The sequence below is a fragment of the Heloderma suspectum genome, chromosome 9, assembly GCF_057233095.1.
Source record: "Heloderma suspectum isolate Gila_16-S chromosome 9, 16-S_ref, whole genome shotgun sequence".
NCBI classification, from domain to species: Eukaryota; Metazoa; Chordata; class Lepidosauria; order Squamata; family Helodermatidae; genus Heloderma; species Heloderma suspectum.
The window spans coordinates 36543675-36570932 of record NC_139466.1 but is presented as its reverse complement, the minus strand read 5'-3'; the positions used below and the strand labels follow the sequence as shown (position 1 = coordinate 36570932).

General features: G+C 43.6%; 1 protein-coding gene across 2 annotated transcripts in view; it reads right to left on the bottom strand.

Moving 5' to 3' along the window:
• Window positions 1-27258, bottom strand: part of TMEM164 (transmembrane protein 164) — a 76663-nt gene that overhangs the window by 5882 nt on the left and 43523 nt on the right. For both annotated transcript variants that reach the window (XM_084814145.1, XM_084814146.1), the window contains exons 5-6: window positions 12546-12624; window positions 215-315 (exon numbers count right to left, since the gene is read on the bottom strand). In XM_084814145.1, the coding sequence (XP_084670271.1) occupies window positions 215-315; window positions 12546-12624 (180 nt within the window). The remainder of the gene's footprint in view (window positions 1-214; window positions 316-12545; window positions 12625-27258) is intronic.

Sequence of the window (27258 nt, the reverse complement as noted above, 5' to 3'; positions counted from 1 at the left end):
AGCCAAGAACCAGTTGAGAGCCAGTGCAGTCAGCCATGAAGCTCACAGGGTGACTTGGAGCCAGTCACTGACTCTCAGTGTAAGCTACCTCACAGGGTTGTTGTGATGATAAAATGGAGAGGAGGAGGACTGGGTATACCACCTTGGGCTCCTTGGAGGAAAAGGCGGGATATAAAGGATATAAATACATATGTACATAGGAATAGTCACTCACCAGTCCCAGAATTTGTAAAATACTGTAGTGATAGACAAACATGAGTCCAGTGGATAGTAAAGCCCACCAGAAATTGCAAGAAGGCTCAGGAGTATACACACCTGTAGAAATGGAGGGGGGGGGAGAGAGAAAGGAAAAGTCATGTTTAACAGGATTGCTAGCATTTCCAAATAACTGCAGTAACTCTTTAATGAGGTGTCAGCTCTTATGCTGAGAGTCCAACCTGGGGAACACTAATCAGAAATGAGTGGACAGACGGGGCTATGGGGGTGCACCACCTAGGGGTGGCAGTGTCCATGGCTTCCCTCAGATGGCACAGGCACAAGGTGTCCAACTCGGGCGCGTAACTGCTTGATGACTTTGCTGTGTCAAATGAAGGGTTATTGTCTGTTTCCTAGTTAGTAAGTAAGAAAGAAGTAAAGATACCGTTAGACTACTAGATGTTTGAGATTGTGTTTGTGACGTCTGATCTTGCCCTTGTTTACCCCACCATCAAATTTTAGATTGTAATAAATTTTTAAAAATTACACAACCAGGTAACACACAAGAGCCAGTCCATAAATAAACTAACACAGCAGGTAATTAATTAAAAGCATGAGCAAAACAAGAACATTATTTTTAAGGGAATCCCAGATCTTAGGCATCACAACGGAAAGGATTCTGTCCCCCACATCCACCCCACCCCCCACTTACCTCCAAGAAGGTGGAGACACCTCTGAAGGAAGTCTTAACTTACGAGTAGATTTATAATTACACGCCCTGTGTGTTTCCCAAAAGTGTGCATGCTTTTGATGCAGTGACACAGGTCCTGCTTGTAAGTCAAGAAGTCTGAATGTGTAACCTTCAAAAGTAGGTATCTGCTTCCATCACCTCTTCCATGACCACATTTTTTCAAAAACCGTAGAAATGTAGGCTCCATGCCAGTGTTGTAGCTGAGCCATGGAAAGATCCACCTGCTTCTCGTAGCCAACTGCCTCTATTCCACTCTTCCCGTACAACTAATTTCTATTTCTACTACCACGGGAATGAGCTGCAGCATGTGTGCATTATCCTCAAGTCAGACAGCTGAGGCACAAAGTTGTGGGGCACATTACCATCATGTCTTCCTCTATTAGCCAAAGCTGCCTAAATTCAGTACCATGTACAGAGCTGCAGCTCAGCTAAGGCAGGCATTTGCCACTGAGCACCTTGACTTCCCAGGAAAGAGATAAGAGAGGGGGTCACGTGCACTGCTAGGCAAGGAAGCAGCTTCCAAAGCAGCTTATAAGATTTCTTAGCCAGTGGGTGGCTGAAGGTCAGCACAGGCAGGGGAGGGCATGAAAAGCAATATGCCAGGCTCCATGAAGAAAGGAATGCTGAGAGTGGATGGGGAAAGATGATCAATATGGATGGACCCATCTGCTAGAAAAAAGCAAAGGGATGATAGCCCTGGGACTGCAGGGCAAAAGGGAAGCACACTCTGGCCTCTGCCATCGGCCAGGGGACCAAGGGCCACTGGGAGGCTGCTCTCCATTCCTCCCAGGAAGAACAGCATGGCAAGGGGGAGACCCACTTTGCCCCACCCACTGACCAGAGAAAGAACATCTGCAGGGAGCTTGCTTTACTCTTCTCTGCCAGAATGAACACTTGGTAACTAAGAACTAGGGCCTGAGTTTGCTTTTTCCTCAATCCTCCCAACCCCTTTCCCTTTGGGGTCGTATCTTTTAGACTGTAAGCCAGTGGACAATGACTGCCTTATCATTCTTTGTAAGCCACTCTGACAGCCTTTTTTTGGCTGTAGAGAGGGGTAAAAATGATTTAAATAAATAAATGCACTCAAATACAACAAAACTGCATTTTAAAATAATAAACATGAAATAAAGACCGAAGGATTTTAAACTATGTGAATTCAGTAGCTATGTTCTTTAAAGGCAGGGACTCATTAGAGAGGGATTAAAACTGCATCCAGATCAAGTAAATGTGCTTTTAGATTACAGAATGAAGAACCAGCCCACAACTCAAATCTTTCTAATTGTGGACCCAAATGCACGGTTACAAGATGGGGGAGACGTGGCTCAACAACACTGTAAGCGAGAAGGATCTCGGAATTGTTGTCAATCACAAGCTGAGTATGAGCCAACAATGTGATGTAGCTGCAAAAAAGGCAAATGCTCTTTTGGGCTGCATTAATAGAAGCATAGCTTCCAAATCCCGGGAAGTACTAGTTCCCCTCTACTCAGCACTGGTTAGGCCTCATCTGGAGTACTGTGTCCAGTTCTGGGCACCACACTTTAATAAGGATGCAGACAAACTGGAGAGGGTTCAGAGGAGGGCAACAAAGATGATCAGGGGACTGGAAACAAAGCCCTATGAAGAGAGACTGAAAGAACTGGGCATGTTTAGCCTAAGAGAGGAGAAGAGAAGACTAAGGGGAGATAGGATAGCGCTCTTCAAGTACTTGAAAGGTTGTCACAGAGAGGAAGGCCAGCATCTCTTCTCGATCATGCCAGAGTGCAGGACACGGAATCATGGGCTCAAGTTACAGGAAGCCGGATTCCGGCTGAACATCAGGAAAAACTTCCTGACTGTTAGAGCAATACAACAATGGAACCCATTATCTAGGGGGGTACTGGGCTCTCCCACACTGGAGGCGTTCAAGACGAGGCTGGACCTGTCAGGGATGCTCTGACTTGGATTCCTGCATTGAGCAGGTGGTTGGACTCGATGGCCTTGCAGGCCCCTTCCAACCCTACTATTCTATGATTCTATGATTCTAATCTTTCTCATCAGAAAGTTTCTAGACCTGATTCAAGTGGGTGTTTGCCACTCTTTGCCCCTTTGGGGAGAAAACACTTTTTTCATAATTCAAACTTCCACCCGATGTTTCACAAGGAAAAGAGGAGAACCCTAGGACTTCTTGCAAATTAATCCTCCTTATGTCTAAAACATACACGGCAGTGAATAAAACCTAAACAAAACAACTGTAGACATATAAACATGCTGCAAGTAATAAAACAGCAGTGAAGCCTATCTCAAAATGTTAAAGAGGAAAAGGAGGAAAAGATGGAAGAGAGAAGCAAAAAGAAAGGAAAAGAAGATAGGAGACAGCGGCAGCAACAGTTCAAATCCAGCCTCCCAAAAGCCTGATGGAAAAGCCACTCACATATTAGGGAGGGAAGTCAGAAAACCATTGGGGGGGGAGGGCAAGCATGCTCCCTGCTTCTGGAGACTCCAGCCTTTAAGAATGTATCTGCTTCCCCTTTTCTGTTCCTTGGTCACACAGCATGTGACTGAATATCAGGAGAATGGGAGAGAATGCTGGGAGACATTCCTAACATTTTCTTCCAGTCTACAGTGACCAAGGAATATAAACCAGGATAGGGCTACACAGGCAGGGACACACTTGACCCTGAATGGCTTGGAGTCAGGAACTGGGAGCAGATTTAGCTGCCACCACTCCAATAGGGTGTCCAAATAGGGTCTCCCTGTTCTCTCTCCCATCCCCCATATAAAGGAATGGTTGCCTGCCAAACAAGGTGGAGCGCTGCACTTGGAGACACGTATCGTAAGGCCAGGCCTACTCTCCACCCTGAGCAACCTGGCCCTCACTGACAGGGGACACAGGAAGCTGCCTTATACTGAGTCAGACCCTGGGTCCATCTAGCCGAGCATTGTCAACACTGGCTGGCAGCAGCGGTTCCCCAGGGTTTCAGGCAGGAGTTTTTCCAGCCCTATCTGGAGATGCCAGGGATCAAACCTGGGACCTGCATGCAAAGCAGGGGCTCTAGCATACGGAACCACAGTCATACACGGGGATGCAACAGTGAGGGGGAGTGACTGAGTTCCTGTCACTCCCACAGAGGTCTTTGCAATATACAAGCCATTTCTACACACACACACACACACACACACACCTCGCCTGTCACAATCTGAATATAGGATATGGAGATTCAGGAAGGAGGACAAAAAGAACAAGTACATTTTCGCCCTCTTTGCTGTCCCTCATAACTTCTAATTATGCTTCATTTTCCCCAACATAGTCTGACTTCATCTCTCCCAACCAGCACCACCGCCTCCTCTACTCAGATGGAATTCGATAAGCAGAAAGGAGTAGCTTTATGCAAAGTTGAAAATGTACAGATTTGGATGTCTGGGATCCAATGTACAAAATGTGAATGGCTTCTGTGTTTCAACACAAAATATGCCATGGATAATCTTTTTGCAGCCATCAGAGACCACTCAGACGTTTCCCAGGACACTGGAGCTGAGCAGCGCAATGCCATTTGGGATGCCCATTTCTTCCTTCGCAGATCAAGGTGTGAACAAAAACAACACACAAGACTGGGAGCTTTTGCAGGGAAAATGCACTTTCTTGTCCCAGGCTGACTTTAAAGTAGGGATGGCGGAGAATTCCGCCACAGATTTCAGTGAGGCCGAATGCACTGGCATTCGGCCCCCCGAAACCCGTGGCAGAACAGCCCCCCCACCCACCCCCCACAGTTTCCTCCCCAGGACGAAGCTTACCTGGGGCGGATGTTCCGGCAGCAGCAGCTCTGGCGGCAGCTCCGGCAGTGGCGGCGGCTGGTCTCTCGACCGGCTGCCGCAGCCGCCATTTGCATCTGCTGCTTGCCGTGATAAGCTACGTAAGTATTTACGTAGCCTATCATGGCAAGCAAAAAAAAAAAAACAGCATACACAAATGGCAATGGTGGCCGCCATTTGTGTTCCCTTTTTTTCCCGCTGTTTTAGCCTACGTAAATATTTACGTAAGCTATTACGGCAAAAAAAAGGGGAACGCAAATAGCGTAGTGGGCGCCATTTGCGTTCCTTTTTTTTCGCCGTAATAGCTTACGTAAATATTTACGTAGGCTAAAACGGTGGGGAAAAAAGGAACGCAAATAGCGCCCACTACGCTATTTGCATTCCCCTTTTTTTTCGCCGTTAATAGCCTTCGTAAATATTTACGTAGGATAAAACAGCAAAAAATAGGGAACGCAAATGGCGGCTGCTGTAGCCGCCATTTGTGTATGCTGGGTTTTTTTTGCTTGACATGATAGGCTACGTAAATACTTACGTAGCCTATCACAGCAGCCTGGCTGGACGCAAATGGCGGCCACTACGGCGGCCGCCATTTGCGTCCACAGCAGCCCGTCCGCAGCCGGAACTCCAGCTGCGGACGGCCCTGGCTGGCTGCTCCGTAGAGCCGCCGTGGAGCGGAGCCGGCCAGGCAGGATTCCGAGGAGGAGGACCAGATCGCCTCCCCCACGTCGAGGATTCCGGGGGGAGGGACGGAGCACCTCCCCCCCCACTGCGAATCACATCCGCGAAAAGGTAAGTGACTTTCGTACATTCCTACTTTAAAGTACCTTTGAAGCCCGAGCAAAAAAGTTTCCACCTCCAAGGGTACGGAAATTCTCTAAGTAGGTGACACATTTTGTCACTACTCCCAGCTGGGAAACGGCCGATAGAACTGTTTGCATTCAACTCCACAAGGAGACAAAAGCCTGCAACAATTAGTTTCTGCAACTGGTACAGTGAAGGAATGGAGCTGTGGCTACATGTTCCTCTGGCTAAGAAAAACACCTACAGAGCAAGCACATGGTCTTCAATAGAAAAGGGAGTTTTGGCTCCTCCTGCTGGCAGATGCAAAACAGGAAATGGTGAAAGTCTTCAGCGTGAAGACCACTTTCCTATACAACGCAACAGCAGCTCTGGCTTCAAATCGCTGAGTTAGTAATGTGATTGTAAAATTGCTTCTGTACAAATGTTGCTCTTCAGTTTCTCTCCCACACAAGATCAGATGTTAAAATGAACATCAGGAGATATACTCCAAGGTGATTTAAGCCTCAAGCCTGAAAATGTATGGGATGTGAAACAGATGTGAAACAGAAATGTGAAGCCCTGGAAAAAAACCAGAAAAAATGGGAAACCCAGAAATTTATTTTATAACACTGCTGTGGTTTTCCCCCATTTTTCCCCAGAGAGTTTTAGATAATTTGAAGGGGGGAAAAATTCTGTTTGTTTTTTTCCTGTAGCCCCCCACCCCCCAAACCTTCACATCTGTAGTTAAGAAGCTACAGAATCAAGAGTGTTAAGGGATTAAACTATTGCTAAGCTGTACCTCTTCCACCTGCAGGTGTGGGACTGAATGTTTGAATGCTGCTCTGTATTAAAACAAAAAACAAAAAAAACCCTCCCTGCACATACAAAGATAGTAAGGAAAAAGCCAAGCTAGAACTTCAAGGGACCATTCACACACGCAGTTTCCCATCCGAAGTTTAAAATGGTACAGCTGGATATACTGATGCAATTAGGGATGCTTTTGAATTCTGTTATGAACTGACTTGATCTGCGCACACACGCACACGAGTAATGTATGGTTCCCAAGCAAAGTGGGGCATTTGGCCACCCTAAAGTATGCGAACATCCCAACCAGCACAGGAAGCCCCACAACCCATAAAAAATTAGATTTCTTTCTAGATAAGCACTGCTAGCTGCTGCAGATAAAAAGTAATGAGAGATTATTTCTGTCAAACAGCTCTTTATTGTGAGATTGATTTTATATCAGTATCTGTACTACACTAACTTTTGATACAAAATCATGTAAGTAGAAACAGAACTAGAAGAATGTTGTGTTGATGAGTCTGTATAACATGTTTATTTTACTGATGTTTTTAAATGATTTGTTTTTAATCAAGGTTCTGTTTTTAATTTGTATTTTGCTATTGTTAGCTACCCTGAGCACCATCTTGGTGGGATATAAATTTAATTAATAAATGTGGCTATCCACTGGCTTTCACACTTCCCGAATGATCCAATATAGTTCTCGGCTCAAAAATCATCAAAGTATGTTTAAAAAAATGTATTTTGAGAGATGGTGTCTAGAAATGCATTTCTGAATACATACTTGAATAGCATTTGCAGGTTAATGCAAAAATGGGATGGAATGGATTTACGGGTGAACATATGCTTTGCCCATCCCTGTTGCAAGGTAGTGTTCATGCACTGCATAATTAACACGTTATAAAATGTTAAGGAGAGACATAGGAACATCGGACGCTGCCTTATATTGAGTTAGACCATGGATCTATCTAGCCCAGTACTGTTGACACTGACTGGCAGCAGCTCTCCAGGAATTCTGGCAAGAGTCTTTCCAGTCCTACCTGAAGACACTGAGGACTGAACCTGGGATCTTCTGCATGCAGTGCAGGTGCTCTACAACTGAGCTACATTCCACACCACAAAGAGGTAGAAAAGGCTCTCCTATCATCAGTAATCTGGACAGTTAAGTGACAGATTAGATTTCATCCTGATAAGTGTAAACTTGGGGTTTCCTCACCCCAAACCCTGGGGACTCATTGAATGAAGAGGAAGACAGGGACAAAGCGCACGCACGCACGCGCACACACAGCCAACTGACATCAGCTGCACTGCAGGAAGGAACATCAGTTGGTGGCTCCTGCTGAAGTGAAGCTGGTTGTATTGTTCAGTGTTGTATTTTGAGCAAGTGAGTTTTTGCCATGTGTCTGTGGTATTTTATAAATATTGTAAGCCACTTTTAAGGACTCTAGTAAAAAAAGTGGGATATAAATCTACTAAATAAATAATAAATAAAACCAGATTCCAGCACACTGGGGAATATGCATAATATCTTGAGTAGGTATTATAGATAGTCTGCTTGAGCTCTGGACTAGTAGTCAGGCTGTATCAGACAATCAACGCAAATTGCCAGCCATTCTGATCCACCACATTTCATAGTTACAGGACCCCCAAGTTTACAGCAACTGAAGCATTTGATGTGAGAATGGGTCTATTACCATAGACTTGTCAGTAGCCACTTGCCTAGTCCTTTGTGGAAAGGGGTAGCCAGACAGGAAAGCTTCAGTCAATTGGAAGACAGTTGGTTCATTCAGGCTGTCAGTATGCCACAGATAACTACCAGCAGGCTAGTAACCTATTTGACCAAAGATGAATCCCAATGAGACTGAAGTAGGTCCAATTACTTGGGGAAGGGAATAGACCTCTGCCATGTGCACAGTCTTAGAAGTGCCTACAAATGCCCAAGTTGCAACAATGACCAGGATTGCTTTCCGCCAACTCAGAACTGGCAAGAGGACCGTGACCTAGAAGTCATTCACACAACATGACAACCCAGAGCATGGGTAGTTGCTGAATCATGGGTTGTTGTGTTGTTTGAATCCAGCTGCACTAACAAACCATAGTTTGTAAAGTACGAACAAGACACAAGGAGAACCCATGGTTTGTTGATGGATTGTGAATTCTGGGTTGTTTGTGGTTAATAAACCACGGTTTGTTAACGTGGCTGGATTCACACAACACAACAACACATGATTCAGCAAGCCATATTCAACCCATACTCTGGGTTGTCGTGTTGTGTGAACCGGGTCCTAGTCTCAGATATGACCTCCACCTCAAAACACACGCAGCAGGGATAGCAAAAAAGCTCTCACTGGCACCAATAAGAAATGCATGCTACATATTAAAAGTAACATTTAATTTGACCCTGGGGATCTTTTAGAAGCAGCCTAAATCCATTACATTTCACTTAGCTTTTTAGGGCCGAGAACAGGGTGGTGGAGATGGGGTTTGAACAACTGTCTGATTGCAACAGATGGGTTTTTATAAAAGGTTCTGTGAACCACATTTAGGGTGGGGTGTGTCATAAACCAAATAAAATAGGAATGCATTGTGATCTGAATGTTCCTTACTAAAGGAAGATCTTGGGGGTCACTATGAATAAATATCTGTAGATAATTAACACAATGCACTACAGCTACTAAAACATAAGAAAATATTAGAAGTTACTGGGAAAGGGATAACAAACCAATTGGATTTAAGACTATCCTTATGTGCTAATGTTCCATTTTGCACACCTTTTCAGGCAGGATGCTCAGAACACAAATCCTCAGTGTGTCAGACCATAAAACTGTTTCCTTATGAAGAGAAAGGCAAAGACCCTTCAGCTTAAGAAAACGCTATTTAGGAATTAGAGATTTATTAAAAAAAAAAAAAAAAGGCAGGCGGAGGGGGGGAGGGAATAGGGGACCTTTCACTGATACTCTGTAAAATGTTTGCTCGAACTAGAATACATTTTATCTCTCCAAAAATCCAGCTGGCTAAAAATAAATAGACACGAGAATTTTCAATTCCATATACCACAATAACTTCTGGGAGCTAGTCAGCGGTTGCTTTTGTTTTATGTTACTGCAATGTGTTATAAGCGTCTTTGACGATTACTTGATTGAGGGGTATAAATAAAAGGAGATATAATAAATAATTAACAGAACAAACAGTGAAGATAAACCAGGGCTGAGTGGCTACATACTATAATACAGAATATTCTCATTTTCTTACTGTCATAAAAGCAGTTCTGGCTGCTTTTCAACAGGTTTATCAGGAATTCATGATTTCCGAGTAACAATCCTACTATGTCTGGCACCCCAGTCTCCTAAAATCCACATAGGTGGAGTAGAAGCTGGCAACAGTTCTTGGATCTTGCGTTGCCAAGGCACTATTCATCAGCCAAGGAAAACTTCAACAACCATTTGCAAGGCAAAGCCAAGACCAGCTGGCTACAACTTTGCCTTTATCTGTGGAAACCAGGTTTTACAAAGGTCAGATTGAAGTTCACTGTTATCAGCCCAACACTAGAGGGCAGCAGATAGCTGTAAAAAACTAGTAAAAGACTGCCTGCCCATCCTAAGAGCCCTGTGGGATCAAACAGCAAAGGTAGCTGTGCTAACCGTAAAATTCCAAAATCCATATTAGTAAATTATCTTTATTAGGTCAACCAAAATATCACCAAAATGTGCAAGCTTTTGAGATCTTCTTATCTCTTTATTAGACAAGGTATTATAAAAAGAAAGTTTGGGGCAAGGGGAAATTTGTGGGGTGGGGGGGTCAGACATTCAAATTAGGCTATGCAGGTCATGTGATGGTTACAGGAAGAAGCTGCTACTGCCTCTAAGGCTGATGGGACAAAGAAAGGGGGAAACACTGGACACTCCGTTTTTGAAAATATAAAATCCAGCTGTTGTCAGAGGTGTTTTCCATCCAGGGCAAAGTACACAGGTTCCTTTTACTAACTGATCAGACAGCTTACCGTTTCCGAAGGTAGTAGCTTAGTGCAACACACTCTTGAACTTACTCCCAAGTCAGACTGACAATGACCACCAAGAAGCAATGCCAGACTTTACATACTGCACATGCCTGTAGGCTGCCTCCAATATGAGCACTTTTTGGCAAAGACCGATTAAGGAAGGGGATCGTTCAAGGTTTTCAAATCCCACTGCAGGCCATAGGAGTACCTTACCGGTGTAACAGACTGCACTGCAAACACTAGTCTGCTCGTGGCTATTTATTGCACCACGTTCAGTTTGATGAAACTTCAGTTGGTGCAAAACAAATTAGCTAAAGTTTTGGCCAGAGCTATTTTTAAAAACTTCACTGGCTTCCAGTCTGTTTACAGGCCCAATTCAAAGCACTGGTTCTTAGGCCCTAAATGACTTGGGACCAGTATACTTTAAGGATAGACTCTTGCCATATGATCCCACCCGTCTACAGGTTGTAGTGGGACATTCTGAACATTGTGACTGCAATGGAAAGGCAGGGTATAGATTTTCTAATTTTACTTACTAAAGAAGTGCAGTTGCTGGAGATACAGGAAAAAGCCTCCTCCATGGAAGTGACCAGGTTATGAGTTACTACCCTGACAGATCCATTTGGCAACCTTCCTAATGGTTCTAGACTCCAAATTAAAAATGTGAAGGAACAAAAATGTTTTATTTTGAGTGGTTTCTGACATTAAGTCTCTGACTTTTGTAAAACAAAAGTTGTTTTTGAAATCTGCTGTTCTTGTTTGTTTTTTCTTCCTTTTAATAAGAAGCTGTTTAAAATGTTGATAATGTGAGCCACTTTGGGCATAACAGCCATAATGGATCAGGCCAAGGGCTCATCAAGTCCAGCATTCTGTTCCCACAGTGGCCACCCAAATGCCTCAATGCAAAACCCACAAGATGTCAGGACTGGACCCAGGCTCCCTGCTGGGTCTGCAGATTCTGATTCCGATTCAGAAGGGAGAAGAGCAGCTGGGACAGAGAGTAGGGGAGGAAATCCCCCAAGACTCTCCAGGAGCCAACAAAACAACTTCCCAGAGGCATCATTCAGGAGGGTCAGGTACAGGTACCACCTTCCCCTCCCCTTGTGGGAAAGCAGCTTCTTGCAGAGAGGGAGGAAGGGCATGAATTGGCAGTTGTAAGAGTCCGCCATTGATCCAAGCGGGTGGACCTTACCTTATAAGAAGAGGGAGGTGCTCTGCCAGGCTGACTGCCCACCAGAGATGGGGGGGAGGACCTGTCCTGAAGGAGGGGCTCAGAAAGCCATTTGGGTACTGTTTCCGTAACCTATAGTTAGTTTAGAGGCAACTGTCTTGCCTACTGAAGTTTTCTTTATCAGAGGACTCAGCTTTGCTAATTAGACCCTGAGGGCAACCTCTTGCCTTTACTGACTCTAATGGTTTGAAGAACAGCTGTTAGCTCAATAAAAGAGTGTGGATGGCAAGTTGAGTCTCTGACTGTTTTACTGCTCAGCAGGCAAAAGGAGAAGGGGACGGCAGAGGATGAGATGGCTAGATAGCATCATCGATGCAATGAATATGAACTTGAGCACGCTCCCGGGAGAGAGCGGAGGACAGGAAGGCCTGGCGTGCTATGGTCCATGGGGTCACGAAGAGTCGGACACGACTTAACGACTGAACAACAAGGGGGGCCTGGAAACAGACGACACAAGCAGGACATGAATGCAATAGCACTCTCCTGCCTGTGTTCCCCAGCAACTGGTATAGAGAGGCATACTGCTGCCTCTTGGAGTTGAGATAGAGAAGTGTGACATAGGGGTTTTAAATAAAGAAATAAAAAAATCAGGGGTTTGCCACCATGTGTACACAAAACAAGGTGCTCCAGCAAGTGTACCCTGATGACTATACCAGCAGGACAGTTTCCCTCAACCTAGTGGCCTCCAGTTGTGTGCTACAACTCTACAGCAAGCACAATCAACAGACTGCTAGCAGAGGATGATGAGAGCTGCAGTCCAAAACCTCTGGAGGGGATCAGGTTGTAAAAGGCTGCAGCAGAATATATAGTCTCCAAACACATTTTTGCAGTCCCGCTTTATAATTTATATATACGCTTAACATTTCTTAGGTGAACACCTAAAAATGTAGCATCTGAAGTAGACCTCACAGATAGAGGTGATTGCTCTGGAGAACCAGGGAGACAGGCTGCATTTGATTAGTGTTTTGAGTGGAATAACATGCTTTACACACACATCCTACCTCCTTTCCGTAGTAGATAGATGGGAACGATGTACAGCATGACATGTTGGATGTAATAAACCTCCAATTCAAAAGGTAGCTGCGGAAAGAAAGGAAACAAATCTGTTAAGTACTTTCTATAAATTATTTACAGCATCACCTTTGTAAACAGCCACTTGGGAGAGAAAAGGAAGAAGTTGTCGCAAGAGTGGCAATACCATGTGAAAGGGGGGGGGGGAATGGGTGCAGACCAGCCAAAGTTCAACATTATAAAGTCCTACATATTTCATAAGTTTTAGGATTTAGAAGTGATTATCTTTGGCTGGCTTGTGCAAAATGCTATTAGTCACAATAGACTGCAGTCAAAGTAACCCTTCTTCTGCAAGTATAGGAACATAGGAAGCTGCCTTATACAGCATAAGACCACTAGTCCATCTAGCCCAATACTGTCAACGCTGACTGGCAGCAACAGCTGTTCAAGTTTTCACACAGGAAGGTTTCACATACTGTCCTACCTGGACATAGTACGAATCGATCCTGGGACCTTCTGCATGCAAAGCATGTGCTCTAGCTCACTGACCTACAGCCCCTTGCAGGGCTGCAAAGGGCAGCATGAATGCAAAGGGGTTGTGGGGCTGCATGTTTAGTCCTGCCCCATACACCATGCAGCTCTTCCTGGCCCCTCATGTGTTGAGGAAAGAAGGAAAGCAAAAAGCAAGGGAGAAAGGGGAAGATATATCCAACTGAATGCAGAGTTCCGGAGAATCGCAAGGAGAGACAAGAAGGCCTCCTTAAATGAACAATGCAAAGAAATCGAGGAAAATAACAGAATGGGAAAGACTGGAGATCTTTTCAAGAAAATTGGTGATCTCAAGGGAATGTTTTGTGCAAAGACGGGCATGATAAAGGACAAAGAAGGCAGGGACCTAACAGAAGCAGATGAGATTAAGAAGAGGTGGAAAGAATACACAGAAGAACTACACAGGAAAGATCTGAATGTCCCTGATAGCCATGATAGTGCGGTCACTGAACTTGAGCCGGACATCCTCGAGAGTGAAGTCAAGTGGGCCTTAGGAAGCATTACTAACAACAAAGCTAGCGGAGATGACAGTATTCCAGCTGAGCTATTTAAAATCCTAAAAGATGACGCTGTTAAAGTGCTGCACTCAATATGCCAACAAATCTGGAACACTCAACAGTGGCCACAAGACTGGAAAAAGTCAGTTTACATTCCAGTTCCAAAGAAGGGCAATGCCAAAGAGTGTTCAAACTACCATACAATTGCGCTCATTTCACATGCCAGCAAGGTGATGCTCAAAATCCTACAAGCTAGGCTTCAGCATCATGTGAACCGAGAACTACCAGAAGTACAAGCTGGGTTTTGAAGAGGCAGAGGAACTAGAGATCAAATCGCCAACATTCGCTGGATCATGGAGAAAGCGAGAGAATTCCAGAAAAACATCTATTTCTGCTTCATTGACTACGCTAAAGCCTTTGATTGTGTGGATCACAACAAACTGTGGCAAATTCTGAAAGAGATGGGAGTACCAGACCACCTTACCTGTCTCCTGAGAAACCTGTACGAGGGACAAGAAGCAACAGTAAGAACCAGACATGGAACAACCGAGTGGTTCAAAATTGGGAAAGGAGTACGACAAGGCTGCATATTGTCGCCCTGCTTATTTAATTTATATGCAGAGTACATAATGAGAAACGCCGGGTTGGATGAATCACAAGTCAGAATTAAGATTGCCAGGAGAATTATCAACAACCTCAGATATGCAGACGATACCACCCTAACGGCAGAAAGCGAAGAGGATCTAAAGAGCCTCTTGTTGAGGGTGAAAGTGGAGAGTGCAAAAGCTGGTTTGAAACTCAACATTAAAAAAACTAAGATCATGGCATCTGGCCCCATCACTTCCTGGCATATAGAAGGGGAAGAAATGGAAGCAGTGACAGTTTTTACTTTCTTGGGCTCCAAGATCACCGCAGATGGGGACTGTAGCCATGAAATTAAAAGACGCTTGCTCCTTGGGAGGAAAGCTATGGCAAACCTAGACAGCATAGTAAGAAGCAGAGACATCACCTTGCTGACAAAGATTCGTATTATCAAAGCTATGGTTTTCCCAGTAGCAACGTATGGCTGTGAGAGCTGGACTATAATGAAGGCTGAGCGCCTAGGAATTGATGCTTTCCAACTGTGGTGCTGGAGAAGACTCTTGCGAGTTCCCTGGACTGCAAGGAGGTCAGATCAGTCCATCCTAAAGGAAATCAACCCTGACTGCTCATTGGAAGGACAGATACTGAAGCTGAAGCTCCAATATTTTGGCCACCTAATGCGAAGAGAAAACTCCCTGGAAAAGACCCTGATGCTGGGAAAGATTGAAGGCAAAAGGAGAAGGGGACGGCAGAGGATAAGATGGCTAGATAGCATCACCGATGCAATGAATATGAACTTGAGCACGCTCCCGGGAGAGAGCGGAGGACAGGAAGGCCTGGCGTGCTATGGTCCATGGGGTCACGAAGAGCCGGACACGACTGAATGACAACAACAACTGTTTCGACTCTTACAGCCCTGGAATAGCACAGGGTCCCTTCACGAGCAGAGATGGCTATCTGCTACAGACCTTCATCCTCAACACATTATGGAACAGGAGGCCCACAGAACTTCAAGGACAGGGATAAACATGCAGCCCCATAGCCCTTTTATATCTTTGTGGCCCCTTTGTACATGAAAAGCGTCAAGAGGACTAATGTTTGTGACAAAACAGAAGCGATAATCATGGTCAAACAGCAAGAAAGCGATTGTGCATCAAAACAGATACAGTGGTATTTTCTACAAAATGTGTCCATCTACTAATCCAAAAAATTAGGATCAATTAAAACAATGCTATTTTCAGTCCCTTTGAGATTCTTTAATTCACCCATCACAGGAACATAGGAAGCTGCCTTATACCAAATCAGACCTTTTGGTCCATGTTTGACACTGACTGACAGCAGCTCTCCAGGGTTTCAAGCAGGAATTTTCCAGCCCAACCTGGAGATGCCAGGGATTAAACCTGGGACCATCTGCATGCAAAGCACCTGCTCTAACAGCAAGCCACAGCCCCTACCTAAATTATTCTAGACCCAAGTGTTTTCAGCTCTTTGGCACCAGGAATCCAAAGGTCTTTGCTTAAAGAAAACCTCAACTGTGCAGTAAGATTTAGATAAAATCAGTCTTGCTTTTAATCACTCACCTGGTTGCCATACGCAACCAGTTGGTGTGTTCAGGCAGGTGAGCAGACTGTCAGAGGAGGCCCAGAGCACTCCATCCTTCCTTTACTAGCCCATTACATTTTCTAACTTGGAAAAAACCTATTTTTTACTAGCCTGTTTTCTCTTCATAGGAGGGGCTGACAAAAGAGGGAGAGTGCTCCGTTCCTCTTCCACCAGCCCCTCTTTTGAGTAACAAAGCAAGCTAGTAAACATTTTTGCAGGCCTGTAACTTTTCTGGGCTTCTTTACAAGGCTGGATAAAGTGCAAATGCCTTTTTCATGGATAGCTCAACCATTCACTTTAAGTTTCTCCTTCCAGGTCTTGGGCCTGGTATCCCAACTGGGGTTGAAGTGGGTGGTATTTGAGGACAGGGCCATCTTAATGGTGTCACCAAAGTTTTAGAACTCCCTCCTTAGGGAGTGCAGGTTAAGCTAAAAGAAACCTATCACCAACAAGACCAGGTCTCCTATTAGTCCAGACTAGCAAGCCAGCCTGATCTACCTGTTCCAGCTGTAGTTAATTGGTATAAAGAGGCATCCCCTGACAGATCTCCCTGCAGTTCTCTTTTTCGGTGGGCTGCAGCTTGACACCCCTCAGGCCTTGATGTGGGGTGGAAGATTTTCCACCGCTATATTTTTTTTCATGAAAAGTAATCCACTTTAGAAATGCATAGTTTCATAAAATCAATTAGTGACATAATGATTTAATACAATACAAATCAGATTGGACAACTTTTTTTTTTTTTTTAACCAAGGAGCTCATCTTTCCCATCTTTTTAAAGTATGTGTTACACACCTTGACTCTAAAACCTCCAGGCTGCCTGGGAAGCCTGATGGAGCAAGGGCTTAGGATCAGCCAAGAAGAGGAAATTGCTATTAGTACTTGCTGATCCCTATCTTAATTAAGATCACTAGGAGTGATCCTCACCAGTGTGCAAGTGTATGGGAACTTCCAGAACATGCAAATACCTCTCTGATTACTTACTTAATCAAGCTACCCAAGAAACATCCTGAATTGGCTAATTCAGAGCTCTGATGAGGTTCTATAAATACAAATTTATCAATATTCTACTTCTGTATTTTATTCTATATGTATCAAGTTTTCTTGGTCTGTGAGAGCAGTACATTCATTCACTCAACTAACCAACCTAAATCAGATCTCTTATCAGTTTAGGGTAGCAGAAAATTTCCGGGAAATGTTCCCAATTCAAAATTTTCCAGAAAACGTACATCAGCGCCCTCAGGTGAACAGCTCAAGATCCACTGCAGTTCAAATCCTGACAACAGAGAAGGAAAGGCATTTGAGACAATTCAGTCTCCCAAAGCCAGCTGCCAAGCCTGAGGGCAAATTCATACAATTATAGCCAGGTGCTTATTTGCAAAATTAACAGCTTGAGAGAGCCACATAGCATGTGGGAATCCACATAATTACCGTGACAGCAACTTCCACACAATGTATTTCTATTCACAGAAATTGCTGCTATCCCTGTTATACAAAATCCCCCATCAATCATCACTGATATATTTCCTGGTTGTCACTGGGGACTAGAAATTACTCAGAAATGAGCAGATGGTGACTCAGAGCTTTTGAATTACAACAAATCACACAGGCTGGATTTAGCCCTTAAAAACAGCATTTTTTTGAATACATTGAACAGGTTCAGTGTGGTGTTGACTGAACTCCCATCAATTATGCAGTATGACATAGTATGTGCATAAAAAGGTAAAGGTGTCCCCAACCAGTCGTGTCCGACTCTAGGGTGTGGTGCTCATCTCCATTTCTAAGCCGAAGAGCCAGCGCTGTCCAAAGACACTTCCATGGTCATGTGGCCGGCATGACTGAACACCGAGGTGCACGGGACGCTGTTACCTTTCCCGCCGAGGCGGTACCTATTTATCTACTTGCAATTTCTTGCTTTCGAACTGCTAGGTTGGCAGAAGCTGGGACTGAAGACGGGAGCTCACTCCGTCACGCAGCACTCGGGTCTCGAACTGCTGTCCTGCCGACCTTCCGGTCTGCAATTCAGTGTCTTAACCACTAAGCCACCACGGCCCCTAGTATGTGCATACTATTTAATTATTTATTCATTTAAAATATTTTAGGCCATGTTTAAGGGTAAAAACACTCTTAAGGTGGATTCCAAGATGAAAAATATAAATCTTCAAATATGTATTAAAAACACAAGAGATAATTTTTAAAAATCCTGCCCCAAAATATAAAAAAGTAAGATTCAGTAAATAATTACAACAAAGAAACATCATCAGTCTGATAAAGCACACCTCATAAGAAAGACACCAAACACAAATGGGTATTTTTCTAAAGAGCCTGAAGTGATGGTCTTCTCTGGTAGATGGTGCCTGACAGCCTTCTGCTGGTAAAGCATTTTACAAAGAAGCATCTTACTTCATTTTACAGAGAGTTCTGCTGTTTATATCCTTTTTGCACTGATCTGAACTCAGTAAATAAAGATAATCACAGAGCTGCCGGATTACCTGTGCTCTACAAGTGCTGTCTTTGTCTTATATCTCCTCTAAATTACCTTTTCCTGGTGCGCAGACCAAGTCAGAGGGAAAGGCCAAAGTGAACTCAAATTAGTTGTTTGCATTTGTTGTAGAAGCTGCAACGGCCTTAAAAGGAAATAACCTGGAAACTGCTTTTGTATGGAGTTTGAGGCCTAAGCAAGACTGCTTAAGGTTATTCAATGATCTGGTTCAGATGAAACACTAAACTACAGTTTGTAGTGTTATGTGCATGAGACTCAGGCTTCAAACCATGGTTTTCAATCCTGGCTTGTTTCCCTAAAGCACAGTTAAGATTTAGCCAGAGTTCTGAGTTCAGACATAACAATAAACCATAGTTAGTTGAAAAGGGAAGCAAAAGCATCCAATCTCCTCCTTGTGGCTGTGCCAGAGGAGAGACTTTACAAGCCTGAGATTCATTCATTAACACTGCACAAGAGTTTAGCATTACATTCAAATGCAGGCAATGAACAGAAAGGATGCTTTACCAAGGCTCAGAAAGTATCAATTTCTTCAAATGTTCTTGGGCTGATCACCAGCAGAAAAAACAAGTTCTGATTCAAGTTGTTATAAACCCTACTTCAGATTAAAAGGAGGAGAAGAAAGGTGGGAGAGTGAATCATAGAATCATAGAATAGTAGGGTTGGAAGGGGCCTACAAGGCCATCGAGTCCAACCCCCTGCTCAGTGCAGGAATCCAAGTCAGAGCATCCCTGACAAATGGCTGTCCAGCCTCGTCTTGAAGGCCTCCAGTGTGGGAGAGCCCACCACCTCCCTAGGTCATTGGTTCCATTGTCCTATTGCTCTAACAGTCAGGAAGTTTTTCCTGATGTTCAGCCGAAATCTGGCTCCCTGTAACTTGAGCCCATGATCCGTGTCCTGCACTCTGGGATGACCAAGAAGAGATGCTGGCCTTCCTCTCTGTGACAACCTTTCAAGTACTTGAAGAGCGCTATCTTATCTCCCCTCAGTCTTCTCTTCTCAAGGCTAAACATACCCAGTTCTTTCAGTCTCCCTTCATAGGGCTTTGTTTCCAGTCCCCTGATCATCTTTGTTGCCCTCCTCTGAACCCCCTCCAGTTTGTCTGCATCCTTCTTAAAATGTGGTGCCCAGAACTGGACACAGTACTCCAGATGAGGCCTAACCAGTGCTGAGTAGAGGGGAACTAGTACTTCCCAGGATTTGGAAGCTATGCTTCTATTAATGCAGCCCAAAAGAGCATTGGCCTTTTTTGCAGCCACATCACATTGTTGGCTCATATTCAGCTTGTGATCGACAACAATTCCAAGATCCTTCTCGCTTGTAGTGTTGTTGAGCCGCGTATCCCCCATCTTGTAACTGTGCATTTGGTTTCTTTTTCCTAGGTGCAGAACTTGGCATTGATCCCTATTAAATGTCATTCTGTTGTTCTCTGCCCAGAGCTCCAGTCTATCAAGATCACTTTGAATTTTGTTTCTGTCTTCCAAAGTATTAGCTATCCCGCCCAATTTTGTGTCATCTGCAAATTTGATCAGCATTGCCCGCACCTCCTCCTCCAAGTCATTAATACAAATGTTGAAGAGCACTGGGCCCAGGACTGAGCCCTTCGGTACCCCGCTCGTTCGTTACCTCCCCAGTTTGAGAAGGTCCCATTGATAAGCACTCTCTGAGTCCGATTCTGTAGCCAACTGTGGATCCACCGGATCGTTGTTTCATCTAGCCCACTTTGAGCTAGTTTGCTCATCAGGATATCAGGGGCACTTTGTCGAAAACTTTGCTGAAGTTGAGGTATATTATGTCTACAGCAGTACCACGGTCCACAAGGGAGGTTACTTAATCAAAAAATGAGATCAGATTCGTCTGGCAGGATTTGTTCTTGACAAATCCATGTTGGCTTGGAGTAATCACGGCATTGTTTTCAAGGTGCTTACAGATGGATTGCTTTCTCATCTGCTCCAGAATTTTCCCAGGGATTGATGTCAGACTGTCTGGTCTGTAGTTCCCAGGTTCCTCCTTTTTACCCTTTTTGAAGATAGGGACGTTAGCCCTCCTCCAGTCATCTGGCACTTCACTCGTCCTCCATGATTTCTCAATGAGAATAGACAGCGGTTCTGAGAGTTCTTCTGCCAGTTCCTTTATGACTCTAGGATGCAGTTCATCTGGCCCTGGAGATTTGAACTCATTCAAGGTCATTAGGTGTTCCTTGACCATATGCCTATCGATCTCAAGCTGCAATCCTGCCCCTTCAGCCTGTTCTTCGCCTTTGCCAGGGGGGTCATAGACCCTCTTCTGGGAGAAGACTGAGCCAAAGTAGGAAGTGAGCACCTCTGCCTTTTCTTTGTCATCTGTTATCATTTTGCCATCCTTATATAATAGCTGAACAACCATCTCTTTCCTCTGTCTTTTACTGTGCACGTAGCTGAAGAAAGCCTTTTTGTTGCTTTTAGCATCCCTTGCTAACCTCAGCTCATTCTCAGCTTTAGCCTTCCTGACGCCATCCCCGCAATTCTGTGCTACCTGCCTGTACTCTTCCTTTGTTGCTTGGCCATCTTTCCACCTCCTATATGTGTCCTTCTTTGTTTTCAGGTCATCTCCAAGCTTTTTGTGAAGCCACATTGGCTTCTTCTGTTGTCTTCCACCTTTTCTTCTTGTTGGAATTGTTTGTAATTGTGCCTTGAGAATTTCCTTTTTTAAAAGCTTTCACCCATCTTGGACTCCTTTTCTCGTTAGCGTCGTTTGCCATGGGGCCTTACTGATCATTGTTCTGAGTTTAATAAAATCAGCTTTCCTAAAATCCAGGGTACGCGTTTGACTACACTCAGCTTTTGCTTCCCTTAGAACCAAGAACTCAAGTACAACATGGTCGCTTTCCCCCAGAGTTCCTGTAACTGCTACTTTATCCACTAAGTCATCTCTGTTGGTTAGGATCACGTCAAGGATAGCCGATCCTCTAGTTCCTTCCTCTACTTTCTGTAGGAGGAAGTTATCCGCCACACAAGTCAGGAATTTCCTGGAGGGGCCATGTTTTGCAGAATTTGTCTCCCAACAAATATCAGGGAAACTGAAGTCCCCCATTACTACTACATCATGCTTCCTTAAAACATTGGCTATTTGCTTTTCAAAAGTTTCATCCTTGTCTTCTCCTTGATTGGGTGGCCGGTAGTAGGCTCTGACCACCAGGTTCCTTTTATTCTTTGCTCCATTTATTTTGATCCAGATGCTCTTGATGGAGCTACCAAGCTCATCCTCCTGTATTTCTGGGCACAGATATGTATTTTTCACATACAGTGCAACCCCACCTCCCTTTCTGTTCCTCCTGTTCTTTTTGAACAAGTTATATCCTTCAATTGCTGTATTCCAGTCATGAGAGTCATCCCACCAAGTCTCAGTTATACCTATCAAGTCATAATTTCCCTCTTGTAATAAGAGTTCAAGTTCGTTCTGTTTGTTTCCCATACTCTGGGCATTAGTATACAGACATCGAAGACCATGTGCTTCATAGTCTGGCTTTCTTCCTATATGTTTCTGAAGACTATTATTGGGTGCTATTAGAGCTATTCTCTCCGTTGCAGTGCATGAGCCTTCGTCCATTGTTACCCCCAACTTTACGTCTCCCTTCCCCACAGGATTCAGTTTAAAGCCCTCCTGATGAAGCTCTTCAGGCTGTGGCCAAACACATTCTTCCCATCCTTTGTGAGGTGCAACCCGTCCCTTGGCAACAGCCCATCTTCCAGGAAGTATAGCCTGTGGTCCCAGAATCCAAAGACAGAAAGACAGATGTTAACTTGCAAAGCCCTGCATTGTTTTGCAGAGCAGAAGTAATTTTTGTTTGGGGTCAGAATCTGATATGGGGAACCAGCAATGAGCCCTTTTTGTGACAATGGCCATTATTTTTCTATATGTTCCTTTGTGCTCCTTTGAAATGTATGTATTTTATTTTATGTGTGTACTGTATATGCCACCTTCCTGTCAATATACTGAATGGAGTTTACAACTTGAAATAATGGCAAAAAATATAATAGACATGATACAAGAGGGAAAAGGAGGGAAGACTAAATTAAGCAAATTCAGATACCAATTCTTACAGAGTGTTACAGAATTGTTATAATGAACTGGTGGAATTGCCACTAAGGCAGATTTGTAGTGCTCTGGGAGAGAAGGTGCCAAATGGCAGTTAGTCCCAGCCAAGACAATGAAGTGGGCCTGTGTTGCCATTCCTTCTGATTAGGGCCAGCCCTACCATTAGGCAGAGTAAGGCGGTTGCCTCAGATAGCAGATGCTGGGAGGTGGCAGCAAGGTGTTGCAGGACAGAACTGTCCCAAGCACCCTGCTCTGTACTCTCTAAGCTAGTCTGCTGTCTTCAGTTGTGGTGGAAGGTACTGTCCCATCACCAGTGTTGAAGAAAGATTTAACTGCCAGTCCAGTCAGCTTTTGTAAAATGGGAGGGGGTGTCATCTTGTTCTTCACCTCAGGCAGCAAAATCTCTTAGGCCAGCCCTGCCTTTGATGCAGCCAGCTATAATGGTGAGATTGCATGAAGGTTAAAATATATCTTAATAAAAACTCAAGTACTGGGTTTTTCTTTTTAAAAACTTTTTCGTAATCCCAGAACAGTTTTTTTAACCTGTGCTTTCTAAAATCTGAATTCAGAGTTTTTCAGGATTTACTACCCCCAAAACAACTTCTCTAAATTCACATACATATTGGTAGGGAGGCTACCAAACTCGTTTTTGAAGAAATAATTCAAAAGGGTAGTCATACACTATTTGAACAGTCTGGTAAATAAGCAGCAAATCCTGGCATACACAGGAAGTCTTCACACTAAAGTTGTGTATGTGCTTTGGCCAACTCTTGACAAAACTTGCATGCAAGATGTTTCTAAAATGTGGTGTTCTAAATGGTTTCAGATGAACAAAATACAAGCTATTCATTTCTGCCAGGGTACTTCTGCTGTCGTCAAAATGTTTGTCAGTTATACGATCGCCAGACAAAGAACACTTCTGTATACAACTGTATTGCGACACCACGTAGAACAAAAATGGTATATAAATGGTTTGTTCTAGAACTTGGCTGGTCAAACAAGTATATTTCCTGGTATAATATCACACCACTGTAATCCTTTCTAAACAAAGTAATTAAAATATAAAGAGCCAACACCCAGTGTAGTATCTAGTTGAGACAAAAAGGAAAAACACCCTATCAAGAGAACTAAATGCTGCTACACTAAACTGACTTACCACCCAACAGTAGTGTTACATTTATTTAATGCTGGCGTCACCCATGTGTGAAGGAACCAAGGCGACACGTCATAACATTCCAATTTAAGAACAAGTACCTCGATCCACAGAAGAGCAAGTGTGCCAACTCAATTCCTTTTCTTACAACACAAAATCCTATGCTTGTCTACTCAGACCTAAGTCCCACTGTGTTCAACGGGACTTACTCCCAGTTAACACAAAAAGCAAATGTAGCTGTTTCAGGCAAACGAAAAATGCTAAAATCCTTATCAGGACAATAGCTTTATTGTCAAAGATCACAAAATCCTGTGCAAGCTTTCGGACTCTTCAGAACTCTTCATCAGGCAAGATGGTAAACAAAGCATGAAGGGGTGGGGGAAGGAAAAAGTTGCTGATGTTCAAGCCATGGAGTCTGCCTTTGGTTACAGTCTGGATGGGAAAGTGGGAAGGGGTGGCAGACATCCAAGTTAGGCTCTACCGGGTACTGTGATGGTTTCAACTTGCACCTGGAACCCTCTCAAAGGTTGCTGGGGAAAAGAAGCAAACAAAGGCAGAATTCCCCTGTTTTTGAAATTATAAAATCCAGTTGTTTATTCAAAATGCATCCTTAAGCAAAACAAACAAGTTATTTGGTAAGTGGAAAGAGAAGTAGAGAGAAACTAGACAATTTTTACATTGACAAAACTGGAGCTAATTTCAGATGGTGTACACTCAGGTATGTTTCTATAGGACTGAAATTTCAGAGCAGGGGTGCAAAGGGGTGGATTGTGGGCTGCAGGTGTCCCACCAAGTCTATCTGGTGGTACCCCAGACACCTCAAAGAAAACTAGGGAGCGGGAAGAAAAACATTCTCAGAATGGAAATATGTTTCCTACCATAGAAAGCTCTTTCCTAGAACATCCTCAGAGCACCCTACGAGGCAGTGCTTATGGCACAACCTGGAACTGCAGTTAACTTTAACTACGACTTAGGGGAACAACCCTGGATCATAAACCATGGTTTGAAGCTGACTTGTTTCCCTACACTGTAGTTAGGACCAACCAAAATTTATCTGAGTTTGTACATAACAAGCAATCACAGTTATGTGAAAACAGAAATGAAAGCTTTCCAATTTCCTCTCTGTAGCCATGCCAACAAAGGGGAGGGGAGGAAGAGTTCACAAGCTCAAATTTCACACATGTAACACTAAGCCATACTTGTAAATTATGTCCAAATGCAACCAGTTTGTTCTTGTTTGACTTAACAAGGAAGCATGGTTAGTTTAAACTTGGGAGAGGATGTTTCCAATCTCCACCAAGAGGAGGAGCAGGTAAGGGAAGCAAGTAGGAGGAGCGTGGGTTACATGCTGATATAATCACATCTATCAAATAATTACTACTACTAAACATTTATATAGTGGTTCACAATGCTTCGCATACATTAACCCAGTAATCTGCCCACACCGTTAAGGTATGTCACCATTATGATCCCCCTGCGACGGATTAGGGGGGAAGAACTTAGACCGAGAGAGTTAACTGGACAGGCAAGATTTGAACTGGGGATTTCCCAGCCCACATTTTTAACAATCACTAATATTATTATAAGCAGCCCATCAAACCCTGAGGAGGGCCATTTGCTCAACGAGGCAAACAAGGTAAGGTGGAAGCAACCTCGATGATTATCTTAACTAAATGTATGATGTGGCATCCATTCTCTATGCAGCAATATCAGGCTACCAGAGTTAGCCTAGGGTCACCGCCCTCCAATACTAGCACTGGCTACCACACAAATAAAACCCGCTATTAATTTCTGCACCAACAGACAACAGAGTAGAGAGGCTCCTCCTGTTCTGGTAACTTACCAGAAACTTACTAGTTACACAATATTGAACTACCGGAAATGGAAGGAAGTGCATGAATGGATCAACAGATACCAAGGAGGAAGCAGATAGCTGCTTGAGAGATACTCTGAAAATTATGTATCGTTGCATCACGTGCATAGGTAGGAACAACGTTGGGAGGGTGCTGTTGCGCCCATGCCCTGTGTGTGGGCTTCCCAGAGACATCTATCTGGCAAGTATGGGAAACCAGATGCTGGACGAGATAGACCTGTGCTCTGATGCAGCACAGCTCCTACGTTCCAAAATCCAAACGCTTCTGTGCCCAATAGGCACAGCAAAGCCCACAAAATTGGCTTTGTGGGAAAAAGGAGACAAGATCTCCTTGAAGTATGAAGTGGCCATTTTTATACACACTTTTTATGTAAATTGAAAGAGGAAGAGCTGGTTCTGGATTTAAAGCCTTAAAGGAGTGAAAGTGACTCTGCAGAAACATCTCTACACCCAAGTTTCTCTGAAACCATTTTTTAAAGGGGGGAAATTGGCCTGGAATGTTGCAACAGCATATACACCACTCCCCCAACAAACAAAACAAATACTAACAGTTATGTTTGTTCCCAATGTTGTTTTGGTTATCTTAACTGCCAGGCAGCTTCAATGTGCACACTGATCCAAAATAAATATTTGTTGCCTATTTAGACATTCTAGATCCCGGCAGAACAGCAGCTTCCAGCTGCACCATAGCTACAAAGTTTTACCAAGATTAGCAAGGACAGCAAGCCCACAACTTCCAGGTCCCATTCTACTTTTGTTTTAACTACAGCAATGTTTTCAGAATACTTCTTTGAAAGAAAGAGAAAGCTACACACAGCCAGCAGAATCTCTGAAGCTCAAAACATGCTCAGTTCAATGCACGTAAATGCTATTCCTGCCTCAAAATCATCATTCTCCATCATGGTCCTGCAATTTTCTTTGCTCTGAAAGTGATGTTCTGCAAAGTGGAAATCTCTACAAGGAACTCCATTTACCTGGAAGTTTATACATCCAAATCCTTTCAGTGTAGCTTTGGCATCAGTGCTTAAATTCTGCTGTATCTCCTCATTTCCAAGCCAATGCCTCTTAGAAGCATATAATCCACGATGTATTAGTTAGTCTAAATATTTGTATACCACTGTTCAAACATATTCCCAGGGTGATTTACAAAAAGAATAATTAAAATGTAAATACAAAGAATACAAGCCACAAAACTATGAAAGCCAGCATAAACCGATCAGCATGATTAAAATTGCATTACAGGAAAATAAAAAGATGCATCGCATTGCCTGCCTATCAGTTGAAAAAGGCCAATGGTGCTGAATGACAATAAAATAGATCTGCAGTTAATGCAGCAACAGCTAAAATATTACATGCAAAACCCTTCAGGCTTTTCTAGTTTTCTTCCTATGGTTCAACTTGCTTTACTTATTTCAATGTAAAGAAAGCTCCTTATCTAAATTCATTCTTGGAACCACTGTAGGATATATTTTTGTAAGCTACCCAGGGAATTTTGACTACTTATAGGGTGGGCTATAAATTATATGTATATTTTTTAAAATTCCTGGTTTATCCCCAGGTTACTTATTTTATTTAATTTTATTTATTACATTTCTATACTGCCCAGTAGCCAAAGCTCTCTCAGCAGTTCACAAAACAAATGAAAAACTGAAGAGTACAGAGTTGAGGTGGAATTTGGTCCAATCTCTCCATGTGAAACATAGGCTTTGGGGACACCCTTCTTCTGACAATTTGAACTGAACATGCACAGTTTACAAAACAAACAAAAAAATGGGAACAGACTATGACTAACTATTTAGGGAGTCTAATTATTTAGGCAATTTCCAGAGGGCAGCCATGCTAGTGGGTTGCAGCAAAACCCCAAAGACTGTTG